At 41.7% G+C, this 21760-nt stretch overlaps 2 protein-coding genes and 1 non-coding gene across 3 annotated transcripts in view; 2 read left to right on the top strand and 1 right to left on the bottom strand.

Annotated features, from left to right (window-relative positions):
- The window catches only part of DDI2 (DNA damage inducible 1 homolog 2), a 49315-nt gene extending 30477 nt beyond the window's left edge, over window positions 1–18838 (top strand). Inside the window, 10 exon segments of the mRNA XM_049772164.1 lie at window positions 2493–2503; window positions 2506–2591; window positions 2593–2620; window positions 3881–3981; window positions 3984–4014; window positions 8033–8041; window positions 8044–8135; window positions 9358–9547; window positions 15056–15118; window positions 18808–18838. Of these exon segments, the coding sequence (XP_049628121.1) occupies window positions 2493–2503; window positions 2506–2591; window positions 2593–2620; window positions 3881–3981; window positions 3984–4014; window positions 8033–8041; window positions 8044–8135; window positions 9358–9547; window positions 15056–15072 (565 nt within the window). The 3' untranslated portion in view covers window positions 15073–15118; window positions 18808–18838.
- LOC126008135 (U2 spliceosomal RNA) lies at window positions 14500–14690 on the bottom strand. The gene has a single exon (XR_007495521.1). It is a non-coding gene; the product is annotated as a U2 spliceosomal RNA (small nuclear RNA).
- On the top strand, window positions 15067–21479 carry RSC1A1 (regulator of solute carriers 1). Its single transcript, XM_049772010.1, has 2 exons — window positions 15067–15118; window positions 18808–21479. Exon 2 carries the CDS (start codon window positions 18840–18842, stop codon window positions 20682–20684), a length of 1845 nt encoding a protein of 614 aa, XP_049627967.1. The 5' UTR covers window positions 15067–15118; window positions 18808–18839; the 3' UTR covers window positions 20685–21479.
- Window positions 21480–21760: the final 281 nt, after the last annotated feature.

Genomic DNA, 21760 nt, shown 5'->3' with positions numbered 1-21760 from the left:
CCATAACTATTCATTCATTCCCATTAATTTCATCAAATCTTTTGAGAAACATCTCAGTAGTTCAAGTTACTGAGAAAAACAGGAAGATATTTTTGTTCTCCAGACTAGACCAGATTGTAGCTGTAGAGAAGTTCTGACATAATTTTAAGACTTGTGTACAGCTCAGGAAGCAGGAGGTTTGGGAGGGAGAGTGGAGAGATTGACATAGCCAGACTGTCACATGTGCTGTTGGGAAGACTAGAAGTGAAGCAGCATCTCCATATGGTGCATGCATTTTTCCAAGGTGGGTAAAATTAAACAAAATTTATTTGTGGTTGGGGCCAAAGGTATGGAGGTAAGGCATTTGCCTTTCACGCAGAAGGCCATTGGTTCGAATACCGGTGTCCCACATGGTTTCCCAAGCCTGCCAGAAGCGATTTCTGAGCGTGGAGCCAGGAGTAACCCCCTGAGCGTCTCCGGGGGTATGACCCCAGAAACCAAAACTAATAAATAAATTATTTGTGGGGGTTGTGCTAAATCTGGCATCAAGCTCATCCAAACATATACAATATCATTGCGCCACATCCCTGACACTGCAAATATTCTTTCTTAAAGAAGAGACCATGTGTCTATGAAAGTAGTACAGAGCCCAAGATAGCTGTATAATCGGTATCACAAATGTTTTGTTTGTTTGTTTGCTGTAAACTTATCTTAGAGTTGATGTAAGGTCAGGCATGCCTAGTTAATTTTAGGTTATTTCTGAATGTAATAATGTAATGTAGAAGAAAATCTGGTACTTAAATCAATTGCCCGTCAGTTTTAATTTGGTTTATTTGTGCAGGATATTTGTGTTCTGAGGGAATAACACCGTCATTATTTAACTGAGTTTGCTTTTTGACTCCTGTGAAGTTTTGATATTTATCACAGAATAACTGATGAAAAACCCCAACTGAGCTAGAGTACTACTGCAGAAAGGATAGACTGCAGTTTAGGACAAGGGGCCAGCTAACTTCCTGTGAAGGACCCAGACAGTAGTAAATATCTGGGCTTGGCTTTGCAATGTGTCTCTTGGGCTAGTTGTTTTTGTGGCTCAGTGCTGTTATTGCAATATCAGAACAGTCATGATAGCATTAACTATTTGGGTGTGACCCAAAAACAAAAACAAAAAAAATTTTTTTCTCATTGTAAGAAATATAATTTTTTTGTTTTGTTTTGTTTTTGGGCCACACCCGGCGGTGCTCAGGGGTTCCTCCTGCTCTCTGCTCAGAAGTAGCTCCTGGGCAGCACGGGGGACCATATGGGACACCGGGATTCGAAACCAACCACCTTTGTTGCTGGATTGGCTGCTTGCAAGGCAAACACCGCTGTGCTATCTCTCCGGGCCCAGAAATTAGAATACTTTATCTCGCTAAGAAATAATTTGTGACTTGGTGTACGACAGGATAATACACACTAAAAATATGTAGTTTTCTAGATAATAGCTAGATAGTTCGGTCAATACTTTTTCTGAGTATCTGCTCTTTTGTTAGCTTCGTATACTATACTGCAAGTCTAAAATAAAGATTAATTTCCTAATTTTACAGGACAGAGAAATCAGTTTTGGAGATTGATCAATAGATGCTACATAAACATTGGAAACATCTGCATATTATCATTGCAGACTTTTTTTTGGGGGGTCACACCGGCAACGCTTAGGGGTTATGTCTGGCTTTACACTCAGAAATTGCTCCTTGCAGGCTCGGGGAACCATATGGGATGCCGGGATTTGAACCATTGTCCTTCTGCATGGAAGGCAAATGCCTTACCTCCATGCTATTTTTTTATATCTTTTGGCCCCTCATTGCAGACTTTTAAATGCACTGGATTCAGTGAAATATACTTAGGTATAGTAATTCCTCAGTAAAAGAAGAGCATTTGAGCTGGGAAAGTGGCTCAGTAGAGCCTTGTATATGTTAGATCCTGGTGCCACCCCCCAAAAAGGCGTTTAATAAATTCAGTTAGAGTTTCTGACCCTTTCCCTCAGAGATTAATTTTTTTCCTTCTGAGCTTGCTTTCTTTTGGGAATAATTGTTTCACTTGAAGGTAATTCATAGTCTTTAGATTTTCTGTTGATTACACATCTCACTCCTCCTCCAAAGTCACCTACAAGACAGTCACTGATTTCTTTTTTTTTTTTTTTTTTTTTTTTTTTTGGTTTTTGGGCCACACCCGTTTGACGCTCAGGGGTTACTCCTGGCTATGTGCTCGAGAAATTCGCGCCCCTGGCTTGGGGGAACCATAGTGGGACGCCGGGGATCGAACCGCTGTCCGTTCCTTGGCTAGCGCTTGTAAGGCAGGCACCTTACCGCCTCACGCCACCGCCGGCCCCCACACCCCACACCGGCCCCCCGAGTCCTGATTCTTGACTCAACTGCTAGAGCTGGAACAAAAGATAATATACAAATCTGTTTTTAATATTGTGACGTTGAATTCGGGAATTGACTTCTAGTGTACTTGGTTTTGGTTTGTTACAGGCAACAGAACATTGAGAAAACAGGACAATACTATGGAAGAGGCACCGCGAAAGTTTTGGCCAAGTAGTGATGCTTTATATTAACTGCAAAGTGAATGGATAGTCCTGTGAAGGCCTTTGTGGATTCAGGTGACATCCCTGTCCGTTATGTCTCTGTCTCCCCAACCAGGAACAACTCTGTTTGTCCATCACTGAGCACAGTCCTCCACTGAGTGTTAACTAACAAGCTAGGATTGTCTTTTTTTGACTTAAAACCTTTTCCCTGTTTGTCTAGCTATAGAAATTTCCTTTACCTCCCTTATTTAGCATCTGAATTCTAGGGTATGCTGTAAAAAAAAAAAAAAGAGAGAGAAAGAGAGAGACTTTTAAACTGGTCTGTTGTGTGCCAGTACTTACAGCCATGCATGGGTTTTTATCTTTAAAATCAGGGAGATTACCACTTAAAGATTCAGATAACTGTATACTGTCACTTTCGCTCTTAATACCAGTGCATGTTTTTTTAATAAGGCCACATAGAGCAGCTCTGTGTGTATGTCAGTGGGTAATCTTATGTGTCTTTATTCTGGGCTTCTCACTTGAGAATTTAAAATATAGTAATGGGCATCTGCTGAAGTAAAATTTTTATCCACTCGTTCTCTACGTATTTAGCTACATGCTAGGTTTTAATTATCTTTTTTTTTTTTTTTTTGGTTTTTCGGGCCATAACCGTTTGACACTCAGGGATTACTCCTGGCGAAGCGCTCAGAAATCCCCCCTGCTTGGGGGGACCAGTATGGGGACGCTGGGCACCACCCTCATTACCTCCCAAAGACCTGGTTATTAACACCATCATATTGGGGATTTAGTGTCGGGAGTTTTGGGTTCTTTAGAGTACAGCAGATAGGGTGCTTTCCTTTTTTTATGACTGAGTTTCAATTTTATTCATCCTATTTGTGGTCCAAAGCCAAACAGTACTAATGCCTGAGGTATGAGTAAAAGGTGTGTGTGTGTGGGTGTGTGTGGTGTGTTGTGTGTGTGTGTGTGTTGTGTGTGTGTGTGGTTTAGCATTTCAATATATAGATACAGTTCGACTTCTTTAAAAGTTCTGTCTAGGTATATTGCTGTTGGTGATTACTTTTTAAATATCATGTTTAAATAATTGGGTTTTGCACTTTAAGAAAATATTCTTCCCCCACAACCAAATTCTTAAATTAATATTGATTGTGGCTCTCGAAGTTGATTGGTCAGAAAACATGCTGTATTAGAATTGATTTTAATATTGACAAAAGCCTTGGGGTATACCTGCTTCCTGCCATGCAGTGGCAAAAAAAAAACACAGTGCTTGCATTTTTGATAGTCCACAATTGTAGACTTTTGTTTCTATTGTTTGGTGCTTCTCTTCATCTCCAGGTGCCCAGATGACCATTATGAGCCAAGCTTGTGCTGAAAGGTGTAATATAATGAGACTGGTAGATCGACGTCTGGGCAGGAATTTGCCAAAGGGAGTGGGGCACCCATGAAGATTATTGGAAGGGTCCATCTAGGTGAGTAAAAGACACAGAGAAGGGAACTTTGTACCCTGCCGTTATGGAAGTTTGATTTGGTTGTGCCACGTCTGGTTTTCTCAGGAGCTTACTCCTGGCCTCTGTGCTCAGAAAACACTCGTGACAGTGCTAGGGAAATCATATGTGATGCCACAGTTTTGTAGTATGTGAGGCAAGTACACTTCCTTATATTCTCTCTTTCTGGTCCCAGAATAAGAATTTTTGGAAGGCACAGAGGGAGAGCAATTGTCATGCATCTGTATGTGAGGCCTGAGTTTGAGTCCCAGTTTCCCCAGACACCTCCAAGTAGTAGGGATTCCCAGGTACTGAGCTGTGAGTGACCCCTGAACACAGATAGGCAAGGCCCTTCCCCGCCTTTTTTTTCTCCTTTTGGACAGGTACAACTGATTCAGGAAGGTTACTTCCTAAATATTTATTAAATATTTAATATCTGGTATTTTAATATTTTATATATATACATGCACTCCGTTACTCCCTCACCACAGGCATACACAATTCCTGATGTCTATCACAGGGCCCCTAGGGCACTGAACCCACCCCTGTGCCTGCTGTGAGGGCTGAGGGCTGCACTCCTTCCCAACAGACATGAGAGCTTCATCTACCTTGCAGCTCCATAGGCCTCCCCCAGACTCTGCCGGCTTCACTCCCCAAGGGCGCCCATACCCCCAGGCTGGCCCCATGGGTGCTCTGCACCTCCCTACCTCAAAAACAGGTCCCAACACAGACCTTACCAGGCCAGAGTCAAATTTAGGTACAGAATGTTTGAGGGTCTGGGTCGTGCCAGGAATCAGACCCAAGGCTTTGCCAAATACAGGGTATATTCTGTAGCACCTGACACATTGCTGCCTCTCAACTTTTCTTTTTACTCCTGGCTCTATGCTCAGAAATCATCCCTGGCAGGCACGGGGGACCATATGGAATGCCGGGATTCGAACCACCGTCCTTCTGCCTTACCTCCATGCTATCTCTCCGGGTTTTTTGTTTGTTTGTTTGTTTGTTTGTTTTTGCTTTGGTTTTGGGACCTACACATAACAGTGCTCAGGGCTTACTTCACTCTATACTTACTTCAATATACAGAGTTACCCCCATCTAAACAAACCCCTGTACTATCTCTGATTCTTCTGCCAATCACTCCAGCATCTGCTTATTATTCCAGCACCTGCTTTTTCTTTATAGGGGTCACACCATTGTTTCTTTTTTCAGGGGGGTGGGAGGGTTCACACCTGCAGCACTCAGGGGTTACTCCTGGCTTTATGCCAGAGCTCCTGGCAGGCTCGGGAGACCATATGGGATGCCGGGATTTGAACCATCGTCCTTCTGCATCTAAGGCAAACGCCCTACCACTGTGCTGTGCTATCTCTCCGGCCCCACACCATTGGCTCTTGATGGGAAAGATTAGTTATTAAACCATTTCCAGCTATAGTCACTCCAGCAGGCCTGTGAAGAGGCCATGGAAGGCTGCAGGTGGAGTTTGGACATGACACACAAGTACTACTCTACCACTTGAACTGCCTCCAGGACATTCCTGTCAATATCTCCCAGGATACTCCCTTTGAATATTTTAGCTTCTTTCTTTGGATATTTATCTCTTTATTTGTTGCCTTTTTTGTTTGTTTGTTTTGATTTTGGTTTTTGGGCTACACCCGGGATGCTCAGGGATTACTCCTGGCTCTTCAAGAGCTCAGAATTTGCACCTGGCTTGGGGGACCATATGGGACCCTGGGTATCAGGAATCAAACCCAGGTCCGTCCTGGATCAGCCATGTGCAAGGCAAATGCCCTACCATTGTGCTATCGCTCCAGCCCCTATTTGTTGCTTTTTAAAATTATGCTTATATACATGCTGCCATTAACTTGATCCTCTTTACCCATGCTTTTACCCTACTCCTTCAGTCTCTTCTTTGGTAATCTTTTTTACATTATATCGTTAATATCCTGTCATTCACTTTAATTTTCTAATTCTGTCTCTTCATCTGCCTCGTTTCCTTATATTTTTAATAAAGGTGAGTTTATTCAGTATTTTTTTCCTTTCTTAAAAATTTTGCTTCACATAATTATTTTGAATTTTAAGTTTGCTGCAAGTAGTAAGATTTTGTTCATTTATTTTTGGTTTTGGGGCCACACCCAGTGATGCTCAGGGATTACTCCTGGCTCTGCACTAAGAAATCGTTCCTGGCTCAGGGGACCATATGGGACGCTGGGGAATTGAACTGTGGTCCATCCTAGGTCAGCGCTTACAAGCAAACAACCCTACTGCTTGCGCCACTGCTCCAGCCCAAGATTTTATCTTTTATATTTTTAATAATTGAGTGGTATTTTATTGCATATATATATCATATTTTCAACTGGTCATCCGTCAGTTGGTATGCTTATGTTGTTTTCATATATAAGCTTTTGTTAATAGCTACACTAAGCATTGGAACACTTACAGCTCTTTTTTTTTTTTTTTTTTTTGGTTTTTGGGTCACACCTGGCAGTGCTCAGGGGTTATTCCTGGCTCCAGGCTCAGAAATTGCTCCTGGCAGGCACAGGGGACCATATGGGGCGCCGGGATTCGAACCGATGACCTCCTGCATGAAAGGCAAACGCCTTACCTCCATGCTATCTCTCCGGCCCCACACTTACAGCTCTTAATGATTTCATATTCTTTGGATGGATAGATATCTACGAATGGGATAGACCATATTGTGGTTCTATTTTTAGGGGAATTTTGTTTAATTTTGTTTTTGGTGGTTGGAAGGGGAAAGCCCAGTGATCTAACAAGGACATCATATGTACAAAGCTTCGGTTTCTATTTAAATTTTTTTTAGAGAAAGCTGTATTTTATTTTCCAAAATATTTATACCAGTCTACATTCTACCTAGTGTACACAAGTTATTTTTTTCTCCACACTTGTTATTTTTGTGTTGTTTTTTTTGGGGGGGGGGCAATTGGGTCGCTCAGCAGTTACTTCTGGTTCTGTGCTCAGAAATCACTCCTGGCAGGCTCAGGGGACCATATGGAATGCGGGTAGTCATACTGGGTCCCTCCTGGGTCAGCCACATGCAAGGCAAATGCCCCACCACTGTGCTATCTCTCTGGCCCCATGTTTTTTGGTTTGGGATTTTTGTTTTGGTTTGGTTTTTGGGTCACACCCAGCAGCGCTCAGGGGTTATACTGGCTCTACACTCAGAAATCACTCCCGGCAGGCTCAGGGGACCATATGGGATGCCAGGACTCAAACCACTGTCCTTCATGCAAGGCAAATGCATTACCTCTGTGCTATCTCTCCGGCCACACCCGGTGGTGCTCAGGGGTTACTCCTGGCAGGCACGGGGGACCATATGGGACACCGGGATTCGAACCAACCACCTTTGGTCCTGGATCGGCTGCTTGCAAGGCAAACGCCACTGTGCTATCTCTCCGGGCCCTCCCCAGCAGTTCTTAAGTGGAAAAAAAAATCTTCATACTCTACGATCCCTGGTGGGCTCAGAAGTGATCTCTGGTGATATCCAGGGACTGTATGGCGCCAGGGCTTGATCCAGGGTCAGTTGCATGCAAGCAAGTGCTTTTATCTTGTGCTTTACTTCTCTTATCTCTTCAACCCCAAACCCTTTTTCTATTAACTAGAAATTATTTATTTTAATTTTATTGGTTCTCATCAAACTCAGGAGACCAGGAAGCACCTCCTGACGATTCTTAGCCAGTAGTTCAGTATAGAAAAGCCTGAAGATGTGATGGTCTTGAGGGCTACCTGGACCACCCCAATAGTTTGTGATGGCCTTCAGTGTGGTTTCCGTGGTCGAAATGTTTGTAGCCTGGGGCTTAAGTACCCTTGTATTAATCTGTCTTGACTCCTTAAGTTAGATATTTTATACTGCATTCTCTCTGTTTTCATGCTTTATATCAGTATTGATTAGAGTAACAGGTTCAGTATGATCACATTTTCAGTTTTTGGCCCTTTGCAGTTAAAACAGTCACTCTTCTTTTTCTCCCTTTTTTTCTTCATGTGCTTTTAGCTCAGGTTCAGATGAAGGAGATTTTCTGGCATGTTCCTTCTCTATACTTGAGGAGCAACCCATGGACATGCTTCTGGGACTGATATGGCTGAAACGGCACCAGGTAATTAAGATCTTTTCTATTTTATATGTGTCCTTTATTTATTTATGTATTATGTATTTAAGTATTTTTTAATTTATTTTTACTCCACCTCAAGTAGAAATTTCTCCCTTTTTGCAATAGCTTTTTGTATGTCATATGGATGGGTGGGTGGGTTTGCATTATTTTACTGGAGTGTATATTGGGACAGCTAGAAAGCACTCTTTCAACATGTAAGGGTCCTTAATTTGATTATGTGATCTTACAAGGCTTGAAATGGTTTATCGGTAGAAATAGAAATTATTTTTATGAAATCCTTGTAGGTTTGTTTAGTCTATCATCTTTTTTTTTGGGGGGGTGAAGGGAGATTGTTTTCATTTGGGGTCAAACCCAGAGATGCTTATGTGTACTCCTGGCTCTGTGCTGTTGCTATCAACCCCTAGCTAAAGTTTATATACTTTGGGGAAGAGAGAGAGTACAGGGGTGAGGGTTACTTGGCAAGTGTGTGAGTGATACTGTAGGTTTGATCCCTGACATCACAGGTATCACATTCACCACCAGAAATAATCCTGAGCATAGAGGCAGGAGTAAGCCTTGATTACCACCTGATATGGCACAAAAAAAAAACAGAAATAAAAATATTTAAATGTATCTAGGTAAAATCAGGGCTGTGGAGTTGGTAGATACATGCTCTGACTCCGACTCCTCAATTTTTTTATACTTCCGACTTCAGCTACCCAAAAGTTCCCCAACTCTGACTCCACAATCCTGGGTAAAATAGGTGGTGGTGGTGGTTGTTTTCGTTTTTTGGTTTTGGGGGACTACAGTGTGCTATGCTCAGAAATTTATTTACTTCTAATAAAATTAAAGAGGGCCCGAGAGATAGCACAGCGGCGTTTGCCTTGCAAGCAGCCGATCCAGGACCAAAGGTGGTTGGTTTGAATCCCGGTGTCCCATATGGTCCCCTGTGCCTGCCAGGAGCTATTTCTGAGCAGACAGTCAGGAGTAACCCCTGAACAACGCCGTGTGTGGCCCAAAAACTAAAAACACAACAAAATAAAAAATTTAAAGAAAAAGAATTATTTACTCCTGACAAGCTCAGAAAATGATATGAGATGCTGGAGAGAGACCTGGTCAGCCCATGTGCAAGACTAATGCCCTACCTTTTGTGCTATACTCTGACCTCATAATATATAATTATTATATATGTGTGTATTCAGGATCTAAAATGCCATTTTTCTTTAAGTGTTCAATTGACCTCAAGAAAAATGTCCTCGTGATCGGCACCACAGGCTCACAGACCACCTTCCTTCCTGAGGGAGAGTTACCAGAGTGTGCCCGGTTGGCATATGGGGCTGGGCGAGAGGATATGCGGCCGGAAGAGATTGCAGATCAAGAATTAGCAGAAGCTCTTCAGAAATCTGTAGAGGATGCAGGTATTCGGAATGTTCAAGTTTATTGCAGGGAAGGGACCTTCCCAACTTATACTCAGTCTCCGTCGCTGTTGCAGTTGTATTCTTGTGCTCTTTCTGCCTTTTCATCTCCACATACTCTACAGGAAAATTTCAGCTTTCAGCAGATCAGGAAACAGCCCTCAGTTGTAGTATGCAAGATACTATGTAGGGTGTTAATATATTTGCTTTAGACCTCTTCAGATATCTTGTTTATTTTTTCCTTAACTAAAATGTTATTGGGGCACCACTTCTGACCTCAACAATATTTCCCCATTTACTTGGGAAGTATAGTATCATCATTATGCCTTAGCTCCGCCTATCTACTAATGTGCTGGATTAATAAAAGAACCTACCAAATGAGATTATGAGACCATTAATCAAAATGCCATCTTTATGCTATTAACAAATTTACAGTTGTCATGATAAACTAGGCCAATTTATAAACTTGTGTGCTTTTTGTTTGCTTGCTGGACTTGGGGGCCTCTCAGCCCTGCATTAGTGCTAAGGCCCTGGATGCAGAGCTGCTCCACCTGAGAAAGCAGTACAAGGGGTATTCTGGGCTTAGACCTGGTGGTGCTATGGTGGATCAGCGGTTTCAAACCATAAAGGAAGCATTTCAATCAATGAGCTGTGGTCCCCCCCCCCCCTTTTTTTTTTCTTTCTGTTTTTACTTATTTGGTTTTAGGGACAAGCCTCGTATTACTCAGGGCTTACTCCTGCCTCTGCATTCAGGGATCATGACTGGTGGTACTCAGGGGACCACATTGTGTGCTAGAGATTGAACTTGGGTTGAACTTTGCAGAGGCAAGCACCCTACCAGCTGTACTATTTTTTTTTCCAGTCCTCCATTTTATTTATTGAACCTTGCTGAGAATTGAACCCAGGCCTCAAGCAAGGCAAGTGCTCTCTCAAACTGATCTTTGTCTTTGATAGGAACTTTCTGCTTTTATTTCTTTTTGTGTATTAAGGGATTTTTTTTTTTAAGTGACTCCCAGCTGGGCTGAGGGCTACTTTCAACTCAGTGCTCCCAGGGTCCCTCTCAGTACTTGGAGTACCCACCAACTTTGTTAGGAGATGGGCCACTTCTGCAAACATGCATATGCTCTAGCTCTCTCTTATTATTGGGAACAGGGGGGGTTGGCAAGGAGGCTACATCTGCTAATCCTCAGGGTATTTCCTGCCATTACTTGAGCATCACTCTCAGTTATTTTTTTTTGTTTGTTTTTTGTTTTTTTATTTTTGGGCCACACCCGATAACGCTCAGGGGTTATTCCTGGCTATTCGCTCAGAAGTTGCTCCTGGCTTGGGGGACCATATGGGACACCGGGGGATCGAACCGCAGTCCATCCAAGGCTAGTGCAGGCAAGGCAGGCACCTTACCTCTAGCGCCACCGCCCGGCCCCACTCTCAGTTATTCTTTTAGATCAATGGCTCTGGGGATTGAACCTACGCTTTCTACTTGCAGAGCATGTACACTTAGCCCTGAGTCTGAAGTGTTTTAAATTTAAATGTAAAACTTTAGCCAGTTTCCTGGGTAAAATGGACTGATAACAGTTTTGCTAATAGTCCATGGATTACTTTTCCTAATATAAAACAGTGACTTTGGGGCCAGAGTGATAGCACAGCGGGTAGGGTGTTTGCCTTGTACATGACTGACCCACTTTTGATTCCTGGCATCCCATATGGTTCCCTGAGCATCTCCAAGTGTGGCCAAAATAAAAAACCTGCCTTTGGGGTGCATTATCCTGAAGTTGAAGAGAATTGGCCCATAGGTTTGGAGTTTTGTTTTATGGCCTTCCTCAGTGGTGCTTCCCATGATACTCAGCTAGTTCTGTGAGCCTTGGGCTTAAATAGCTGGACCTGGAGCTACTCTGAAGCCACTAGAACTACACCTGAGGGGAAGGGTTTGGGGGGGTAGGGAGTACAGTGCCAGGGGTCCAAATCATAGCTTCCTGCATGTAGCCCTTTGAGATAACTCCCTTGCTCCTGTGTTAGTTTTTGTTTTTGTTTGATGGGCCACACCCACAGTGTTCAGGGTTTACTTTCTGCTCTGCTCTCAGAAATCACTCCAGCAGGCTCTAGGGACCATATAGGATGCCAGGAATTGAACCCCAGGTCAGCCTCATGCAAGCTGATAGTACTTCTGTATTATCACTCTGGCCTAACTCCCTGTTGGAGTTGTAGATTTTTCACCTGTGACATTTTTGACATGTGATATTTTTCTGGTGTAGTACAATATACTAGGGCTACAAGTTAGGGAATGGTTTTCTCCTAACTGAAGCAATAGTGCAGGGGGTGTAGGGTGCTTGTCTTTCCCAATGCCAACCTGTTTTTTTTTTGTTTGTTTGTTTTGTTGGTTTTTGTGTTTTTTTTTTTGTTTTTGTTTTTGTTTTGTTTTTGTTTTTTGGGCCACACCCGGCGATGCTCAGGGGTTACTCCTGGCTGTCTGCTTAGAAATAGCTCCTGGCAGGCACAGGGGACCATAAGGGACACCGGGATTCAAACCAACCACTTTAAGTCCTGGATCAGCTGCTTGCAAGGCAAACACCGCTATGCTATCTCTCCGGGCCCGCCAACCTGTTTTGATCTCTGGGATCCTATATGGTTCCCGAGTACTGCCAGGAATAAGCAGCCTGGATTGGGATATGGCTCAACTATAGAGTATATTTGCCTTATATGTGTGAGTTCCTGAGTTTGATCCTTAACACTACTATCCCTCAAAAAATAGTGAGCTGCCAGATATTTCTTAATATTAGTTAGTAGAAAACATCCAGAGGTCTAACCTGGAACCTCATTTATAATAGGTGTGCACAGCAAATGGCATCTTCCAAGTGGCCTTGTTTGTTTCTTTTACTTCAATTCAACACTTAAAAGTACAAATTTGGTTGTAACTTCAGATAGGATGGAGGAGAATTTGAGCAGCCAGGCACGTTTGTAAATTTAGTTTTAATCTCCCCTAAAAGACAAGTTTAAATTATTTGGACATACCTATTAAGTGGTTTTGCCTTTTTTTTTTTTTTTCCAGTTGTCAACTTGGTCAAAGACTATGTATTACTTTTTTTTTTTTTTTTTTTTTTTGGTTTTTGGTTTTTGGGTCACACCCAGTGACGCTCGGGCTTCTCCTGGCTATGCACTCAAGCTCCTAGCTTGGGTGACCAAAGGTGACACTGGGGATCTAACCGAGGTCCATCCTGGGTCACCCACATACAAGGCAAATGCCTTACCCCACTGCGCTATCGCTCCTGCCTCTATGTATTACTATTAAGATAAGGGTATATTGATATATTGTCATTCTGTGAAATTTCTCTTCTCCCTTCATAGTTTTAGTTGCTTTCATTTGCAAGCGATTGACTCGGGACCAACAGTGCTTAGAATCCCGGCATCCCATATGGTTGCCTGCCAGGAGCGATTTAGGAGCTCAGAGCCAGGAGTAACCCCTGTGCACCGACGGATGTGGCCCAAAAACAAACAAACAAAAGAGTATGAATGGAGATAGCACCAGCAGTAGGGCATTTGCCTTGCACACTGCTGACCAGGGACAGACTTGGGCTCAATTCCCGGTATCCCATACGGCCCCCCAAGCCTGCTAAGAGCAGTTATTGAGTGTAGAGCCAGGAATAACCTCTGAGCGCTGTCAGTTGTGGCCCCTCCCCGCCAAAAAAAAAAAAAAAAACAGCACAAGAGCATGAAATATTATTGCTCAGTGTAATTTACTTTGCATGTATGAAGTTCTGGATTACATCCAGGAAAAGCACATATGCCTGGATATCTCATCCCCTGCCCCAAAAACACAGCCTTTCACTCGTGTGTGACTTTTTGATAGCATGGAGTTTTTGCTTGTTTTTTTATCTTGTTTGGTTGATGTTATGCTATGTTCAATGGTGCTGGGATCCACCACAACACCATGTGGTGCTAGGAATTGAACCTAGGCCTCACTTACGCAAAGCACTTATTCAGCCCATTGAGCTTCCTTCGGCCTCTGATTTTTGTCATTTTTAAATTGTGAAATGTGGGACTGAAGCTATTTTCCAGCAGATAAAGCACTTGCCTTATGTGTTCACAGCCCAGGTTTGATGCCCAGCAACTCATATGGTTCCCTGAGCAACCCCAGAAGTTATTCCTGAGCATCACTAGATGCATCTTAAAAAGAAACAGGGGAAAAAAAGATAGTGAAATGAGGACTGAAAAGAGAGTCCAACATTAAGATTTAGGCACTTGCCTTACATATGACCAGTTCTGGTTCCACCCCCGGCACCACAGTACCACCATCCTGAGCACCACCAAATGTTGCCCTCTGCCCGCCCCTTGCCAGAACAAGCAACACTTAGAAAAAAATCAGTGAAATGATTGTTCAATAGCAAGCTTTAGTTTGGAATATCAGCTTCCTAGCATTGTCAAAATTAAAACTATGGACGTAATACAATGTATTTTTACTTAAAATAAGTAAAAATTAACATTGTTTTGGATACTTTTAAATTATTTAAAAGTATTAAAATAATTTTAACTAGCTATTATATACCCAAAAAAGTATTTTTTTTCTATCAATTGAAAATAGTTTGGAGAAGGAACTGTAGCTGGTGTATTTCTAAGAACTTAGATAGAAAGACATTAAGCCAGGATGATAAACATGTTCAGTTTAGTTTTTCTGGCTTATGTTTTGTTTTGTTGTGGTTTTGGGTTTTTTGTTTCATTTTGTTTTTTCTTCTTTTACGCGGGAGGGTGGGGGGTGTTGGTTTTGGCCACATCTGGCTATGCTTGGCATTTCTCCTGGCACTGCTTGGGGGATGATCTATGATTCTGGGGATCAAACCAGGACTGACTACATGTAAGGCAAATGCCTCACCTACTGTACTGTCTCTCCGGCCTTGGTTTGTATTTCTTCTAAAAATCATGACTAAAAAAAAAAGAAATTTGGAAAGTGATTTTTTTTTTTTTTTTTGTGCACCGTTCCTGGAGGTACTGCAATACCAGGTCGATGCGTGGAATGGACTGAGCAAGCTCCTATTCTAGTTCCTAGTGCCAAAAATCCATTTAATATATTGTCATTGGATAGACGACATATCAGGTATTAAACTAATAAGAACAGATACTACACTTGATCTTAGCCAAAAGGCCGAGAAGCGATTGGAAAGTGATTATTACATGTGTTTGCTCACCTTATTCCATAAAACTTTCATATCATATAATTTTGTCATGGGTCTACTTTTATTACCTGTCTTATATGTTTGCTCATAAATTCTCTGTGTATGGGTGTGTAAATTAATTGTTTTCAATATTGAAAATTTGTGTAAAGGAGCACATTGCTTTATGCATCCTAAGAGAATTAAGGCAACTGAAAAAATTTGTGTCCATACTGGAAACGTTCCTCCACTTGGACTTGCCCAATTCCTGATTTTTAAAGATGACAAAGGAATGGAGACTCTAACCCTGCATGCTGTGTGGTTTGCATTGTTAACCCAAGTTTGCTTGTCTGTTTCCTAATTCAAACAGAGCGTCAGAAGCCATGATGCATGTAGTGTGTGTGTACTGCAGCTGGAGTGGGCCCCAGAACAGGTATTTATAGACAACATGTTAAGCCTTCCATCCACTTGTTATGTCTGTAGTTTGAAAGTGTTTGTAGCAGTTTTGGAAAAATTAGCTTCTGTCGTTTACCATTTCACCTTGTTTAGCCCGGTTATAACTAGCCTGTATCTATGTTTGTATGTTGATTCACATGTATATCTAAGCTTTATTTTCTACTTAAATAATTACCCAAGCGAAAACAAATTCCTGTAAAAAGTCACATCATGAATATCAAATCAAGAACATCAGCATCACAGTACTTGCCGAAGATGAAACAATGCTCTTAGCGATTTTATAAATCTTCTGTGGGGGAAGAAAAGGGTTTTTATATAAGTGCACAGAATTACTTTAGAGGTTTAGAGGGCAGAAATGTTCATGCTATTAAGAAGAAATGAAGTGGAAACGTATCCAGCTCACAGAATCAATAAGCTAGAAAGAACTTAAATTTTATTCTCCATGCAGCAAGAACAGGGACTTTTATCTTTCCCTGTCTCCCTAGCCTGATCTGTTTCTCATAAGATGCACTTTTCCTGTAGTGAAATACCCATCTGAGTATGCTTACTGCTCTGCCAAGAAGAAAGACAGTCTTTTAAATTCGTCTAGAACTTGATACAGCTTGCAGGCTAGATGTAATTAGACACATAGCATTTAGTACATTTCTTTTTCCTTGTAAGGATGAGTTAAAAGCAGGATGGTTCAATTAGTCTTAATATCCATTATCTTTGTCCTATTCTATCCAGTATTTGCGTAGTCCTCTTCCCACTCAAAAAGCCAATGAAACTTACCATTGAATCTACAGATTTGCTGCTTCCGTAGTGATTACAAACTACATTAAAACCACATTTACCCTGACATGCAGTTGTTAAAGCTAGCATACCATTAGCAGCAGGCTCTTACCATAATCTCCTTTGCCTCTACTCCCATGTTGCTAACGTAATATTTTACTATAGTACATACATTTGTGGGGTTATTTTTTTGTTTTGTTTTGTTTTGTTTTTGATTTTGGGTCACACCTGGCGATGCTCAGGTGTTACTCCTGGCTGTCTGCTCAGAAATAGCTCCTGGCAGGCACGGGGGACCATATGGGACACCGGGATTCGAACCAACCACCTTTGGTCCTGGATCGGCTGCTTGCAAGGCAAACGCCGCTGTGCTATCTCTCCGGGCCCGTTTTGTTTTGTTTTTAGTACATACGTTTTTAAACTGAAAATAAACTCAAGACAAAGTGGTACTTGGGGGAACGATATGCATTATTGGGGATTGAACCCTACTCTCCCTGGAAAGCATGTGCTCCAGTTCATTGAGCTATATTTCTATATATCATCCTTATTACTTTAATGTAATAACATATAAGGAAATTAAAAGAGAAACCACAGGACCCTTGGATGTTGACAAAACTAATGGTTGTGTCTCAAGGCAATAAATGCTATTTTCCGTTTGTTGTTTGTTTATTTTGGTTTGGGGCCACACCAGGCAGTGTTTAGAGCTTACTTTTGGCTCTGTGCTCAAGGGTTATTTCTGGCCCGCTCCGGGGACCACATGGGCTTCGGGGAATTGTATCTGGGTTAGCCATAGACAAGACAAGTGCCTCAATGCTGTACTATCTCACTGTCCACTTATGGCTACCCTTTTTTTTTTTTTATTTTGGGGGGCTTTTTTTTGGGTTATACTAGCAGTGTTCAGGGGTTATTCCTGGCTCTCCACTCAGGAATTACTTCTGGCAGGCTTAGGAAACAACGTAGGACACAAGGGATTGAACTTGCTATGGGCGTGCCTTTGCAAGTAGCCCCCCTACCTTTTAAATAATAAGATTGTGGGGCCGAAGCAATGGTGCAGTGATAGGGCATTTGCCTTGCAATCGGCTGACCCAGGACGGACCACGGTTTGATCCCCCTAGCACCCCATATAGCCTTCCAAGCCAGGAGCAATTTCTGAGCACATAGACAAGAGTCACCTGAGCATCACGGGGTGTGGGCCCCCCCCCCCAAAAAAAAAATTCCAAAACAATTAAAAGAAAGATGTTTCACAGGAAATAAAAATTTACCTCCCTAAAAGTGCTTTTTGTCTTCTCAAACTGTTACCCAAATAGAATGGTTCAGAACCAGTGGAATTATAACTGCAGTAATTCATGCCTTTTGTCATACCAGTCATTGACTTGCAACTAACAGTGCAACAAGTCACTTTTAACTGGATCAGCGGTAAAATGAGTTTGATATTGATGTATAAGGACATTACATTTATACTAATGTAATGCTTAAACATCCACTCTTATGTGAGTTGTCTCAAGTTGCAGTGAATGTCTTTATCACTCTTAGAAACTCTGGTTGAAGCTAGTAACTAACTAGCTACCTGTACTGCCCCATAACCTTCCACCAAATCTACTCTCCCCCTTAAAAGTTATTAAATATACTTGCCTACGTTTATATGATAAAATAGCTTTGAAGTTGGCAGTGTCTTTTCCTAAGATGGGGATGGGCATTTAGTCTGTGGTTTTTATTTTTAGTTTTATTTTGTTCTCTGAATCAATGCTCACATTCTTTTTTTTTTTTTTTTTTTTTTTTTGGTTTTTGGGTCACACCCAGCAGCGCTCAATGGTTACTCCTGGCTCCATGCTCAGAAATCGCTCCTGGCAGGCTCGGGGGACCATATGGGATGCCAGGATTCGAGCCAATGACCTTCTTCATGAAATGCAAATGCCTTACCTCCATGCTATCTCTCCAGCCCCAGTGCTCACATTCTAAACATAATTTGGAGGATTTTGGAGAGAAATAAAGTGTTTGCTTTTTTCGTCTCCTGAGGGTTCCCTGAGCATTTTTTTCTATTATTGTAATTCCTACTCTACCCCAGATATATATTTTTATCTTTAGTGTTCACATTTGAAACACTCTTAAACAGCATGGTATGAATTATTCTAGTACAAATTTTTTTGTTTTGTTTTGTTTTTTTTTGGGCCACACCCGGCAATGCTCAGGGGTTACTCCTGGCTGTCTGCTCAGAAATAGCTCCTGGCAGGCACGGGGGACCATATGGGACACTGGGATTCGAACCAACCACCTTTGGTCCTGGATCGGCTGCTTACAAGGCAAACGCCGCTGTGCTATCTCTCCGGGCCCATCTAGTACAAATATATCATTAATTACCTGATAAACTCAATGAAAATGTATATTTGTAAATTTTCTCTTAAGGATGGTTCCCCAGGATCTGCAGACTTAGGAAAAAAACCCAGTTGAAGATAGCACACAATAGTAAGATTCCAGAATTCTGACTTGAGAATAAAGATACGTAAATGCCCTTTAATCTTGATCACTTATAACGTCTGTTTTATGGATACTTGTTAATAGAGCTCATAAAACAGTGAAAATGATATTCAGTTTGTTAAGAATATACAACTTCTTTATTATAATGTCCATGTTAAATTGTATTTGGCAGTGAAAATAGGAGACAAACCTGCATTTCAGGATCTAATTTTGCTTAGATTTGGGACTAGAGTGATTGTACAGTGGGTAAGGCGCTTGCTTTGCACATGACCAACTCGGGTTTGATTCTCTGCATCCTGTCCACCCGGAGTGATCCCTGAGCACAGAGCCAGGAGTAACCCCTGGGCACTGCCAGGTGTGGGTCTCCCCCAACCCCCCCCCCCAAAAAAAAAGCTAATTGATCTTTTTTTCTTTTTCATATAGAGAAAAGCGGTAAAGAATCTACCTCACCAGGAATGTCATCATTACCAACTTCAGATGGATTTAACCATCTAGGTCATCCTTCAGGACAGAGTCCTGAGATTGGTGATCATGAGAGCTGTGCTCACTCTGACTCTGCTTCTGTCTGCCCTGAGAAGCGCAGTGACCCAGATAGCATCGAACTGCAAGCTTCCAAGGCTTTAAAAAAGGCTGCAACTGAATTCCAGTTACCCTATGAAAAGAAAGAACATCTTCCTTTGCAGGAGCTTTCAGACCACATTTCTTCAGCAGTCAGTGCTGCAGAAGACCAGAGTCCAGCTTTGCCTTTGCAGAATCCATCTGACGATGCTATTCTTGAGAGTAAGATGGAGATATCTTCTACCGAAAAAGGTACCCAGGGCCTCGATTCTCTTCTCCATGTGAGACAGGAAGTTGCCACAACTAGTAGGATGCAAACACCACAGAGGTCTCTAGGTGAAAAGGTTTGGCATCTAGATGATCAGAGTCTGAGTGAAATGAATGACCTTCAGCAACACACAGAACCAGGGTGTGAACAGCATGAGGTTGTACAGCAGAATGTGCCACACGACCAAGGACATGTGCGTAATACTGGGAACCACGAGCTTCCTGGAGAAAGGCAACGGAATCGACCAAAAGATGTTGACTTAGAAACCAATGTGAAAGGAGAGAGGCTACAGCAGAATGTGGACCTTCCAGGTACAGAGAAAAATACTCGATTGTCAGGATGTTTTGGCTGCTCAGATTCAGAAACATTTATGGATATAGAGATGGTTGAACAGTCCCTAGTTGTTTTGCTTAATTCAGCCAGCAGTCAGCATGCTCATGTCAAGAATATGGATCCGTCGGATCTCACCTTAGATAATCCCTTGATGGAATTAGAAACATCAAAGTGTAATCTCGAAATTTTGAGTAATTCTGTTTCCACTCAGGATGTACAGTTCCCAGAAAGTAATGTTGAAATGTTTAGAACAAATAAAGAATATGATCATTGCTCCCCTCCTTTAGGTCTCCGTGGTGGTTGCCAGCCATCTGTGCAATCAGCAGAGGAATCTTGCTCATCTATAACAGCAGCCTTGAAGGAACTTCACGGACTTTTGGTCATTAGTAACAAACCAGTTTCAGAAAATACATTCGAAGAAGTTAACTATCAATCAAAAACCAGTGAAGTTCAGACAGGTTTTAAGGACCTCTCTGAAAGATGGACCCAAAACGAGCATCTTACAACTATGCAGGATGGACATTGTTCACAAGTTTCCTTTCATCAGACTGTGTCTGTATCAGTGAAGACAGAAAAGTTAAACGCTTCAACTAGTGTTGAAATTGAAAGGGCTGAGAATGTTGACTTCAGGGGTCCAGGTGATGAGCAGTTAACTGATAAGGAAGGCCTCCCTATGTCTAGGGAATCTACAAACGAGAGCAGTTCTGTCACTTTAGCCTCAGCTAAAACGTCTAATCAATTACACTGCACCTTAGGTGTAGAAATTTCACCCAAACTTGAAGTAGGTGAAGAGGATACACTCAGTCAGATTTCGGAGCAAACTAAATCCTTGTCATCCAGTTTTATATTGGTTAAAGATTTGGGTCATGGCACAGAGGATCCAGTGACAGACAGACCTGAAGCCAGAGAAAATGTTTGTCCTGAAACTGCAGGACCACTTCTGGAATTTGAACCGCCTACTAGCCATCTATCAAGTCCCTCCATTTTTCCACCATTAATTTTTCCTGCTACTGACATTGACCGGATTCTTCGTGCTGGCTTTACTTTGCAGGAAGCTCTTGGGGCGTTACATCAAGTTGGTGGAAATGCAGACCTTGCACTTCTTGTTTTGCTAGCAAAAAACATTGTAGTTCCTACATAACCATGGAAAAAGTGGGCTAGACTGTACTCCATTCCCTGAAAAAAATTTATACACACACACATACACACACCTCACCACATTACAGTATATGTAGAAAAAAATTGCAAGCAGAATGTTGAGCCAGGTTTTTTTTAAGGGTTTGGGGGGGGGGGTTTGTTTTGGATTTTTTTTTTTTTGCCATAGTAATTTATGATCTCTTGTCTGATTAATTTGTCTATTTGTTAAAATTTGGACCTTTTTTAATGTATTGGCAGTATGTGCATATGAAAGCTTTTTATTCTCATTAAGATGATGTATTCTGGAATAAAATTAATGATTTTATGTATAGCATACAAATTTAGAATGAGAGTGAATGCTTTGAGAAGCAAAGGCCATGAGAAACCCCACCGCCAGTTTCGTACATTGGCTGTCTGCTGTAGGCCGATATGATTTGTTGACTTAGTTATCAATTTAAAAAGTTCTGACCATGTGGTTTGATGTTTGAAGTTATTTACTAGTGCTCCGTATATTATGGTTCATCAGTGATACAGGAAACTGAGAAATAGGCAAACACCTCCTATAGTAGTATATTTTTATTCATGTGACTAGGATTTGACATTTTAATGGGATTGGAGGTGTTTGTATCATGGACTGCTGCATGGATTGCCAAATGTCATACCTAGATGGGATATTGTGAGGGAATTCATCTTAGAGTGAAGCATGGTGCTGCCCAGATTAAAGGGGGAGTGGAGACTGCAGATGTCTCCATAGTATTTCAAGAACTATGAGTGAAAAATAAAGGCCTAAACACTGAAATTTAGTAGAGATTGGGTCTGTTAATATTTCACTGATCACACCTCAACTTTTAATGACAACTTAAAAAGTTTAGCTTATGGCTTGATTGCCAGCAGAGTATTTTCCTCTCTAAATTCATCATCTAGGAAGTTCGTAAAGTGAAATACTGAAACATGATAACTATATCGCTGTTCTTCTTTGGTGCTCAGAATCATCAGTCTTGTTGGTTTAATGTCCATGACAATGGAATAATAATTGCTTTTTCCGACTCAAGTGGCCTTGGTAGAGTTTTCATCCCTTTC

The sequence above is a fragment of the Suncus etruscus genome, chromosome 4 (genome assembly GCF_024139225.1).
Source record: "Suncus etruscus isolate mSunEtr1 chromosome 4, mSunEtr1.pri.cur, whole genome shotgun sequence".
NCBI lineage: Eukaryota > Metazoa > Chordata > Mammalia > Eulipotyphla > Soricidae > Suncus > Suncus etruscus.
This window is presented reverse-complemented; position numbering and strand designations above follow the sequence as displayed.

What these genes read in the sequence shown, in the direction of transcription:
- RSC1A1 (XM_049772010.1), top strand. Translation starts at nt 18,840, where the DNA reads ATGTCATCATTACCAACTTCAGATGGATTTAACCATCTAGGTCATCCT.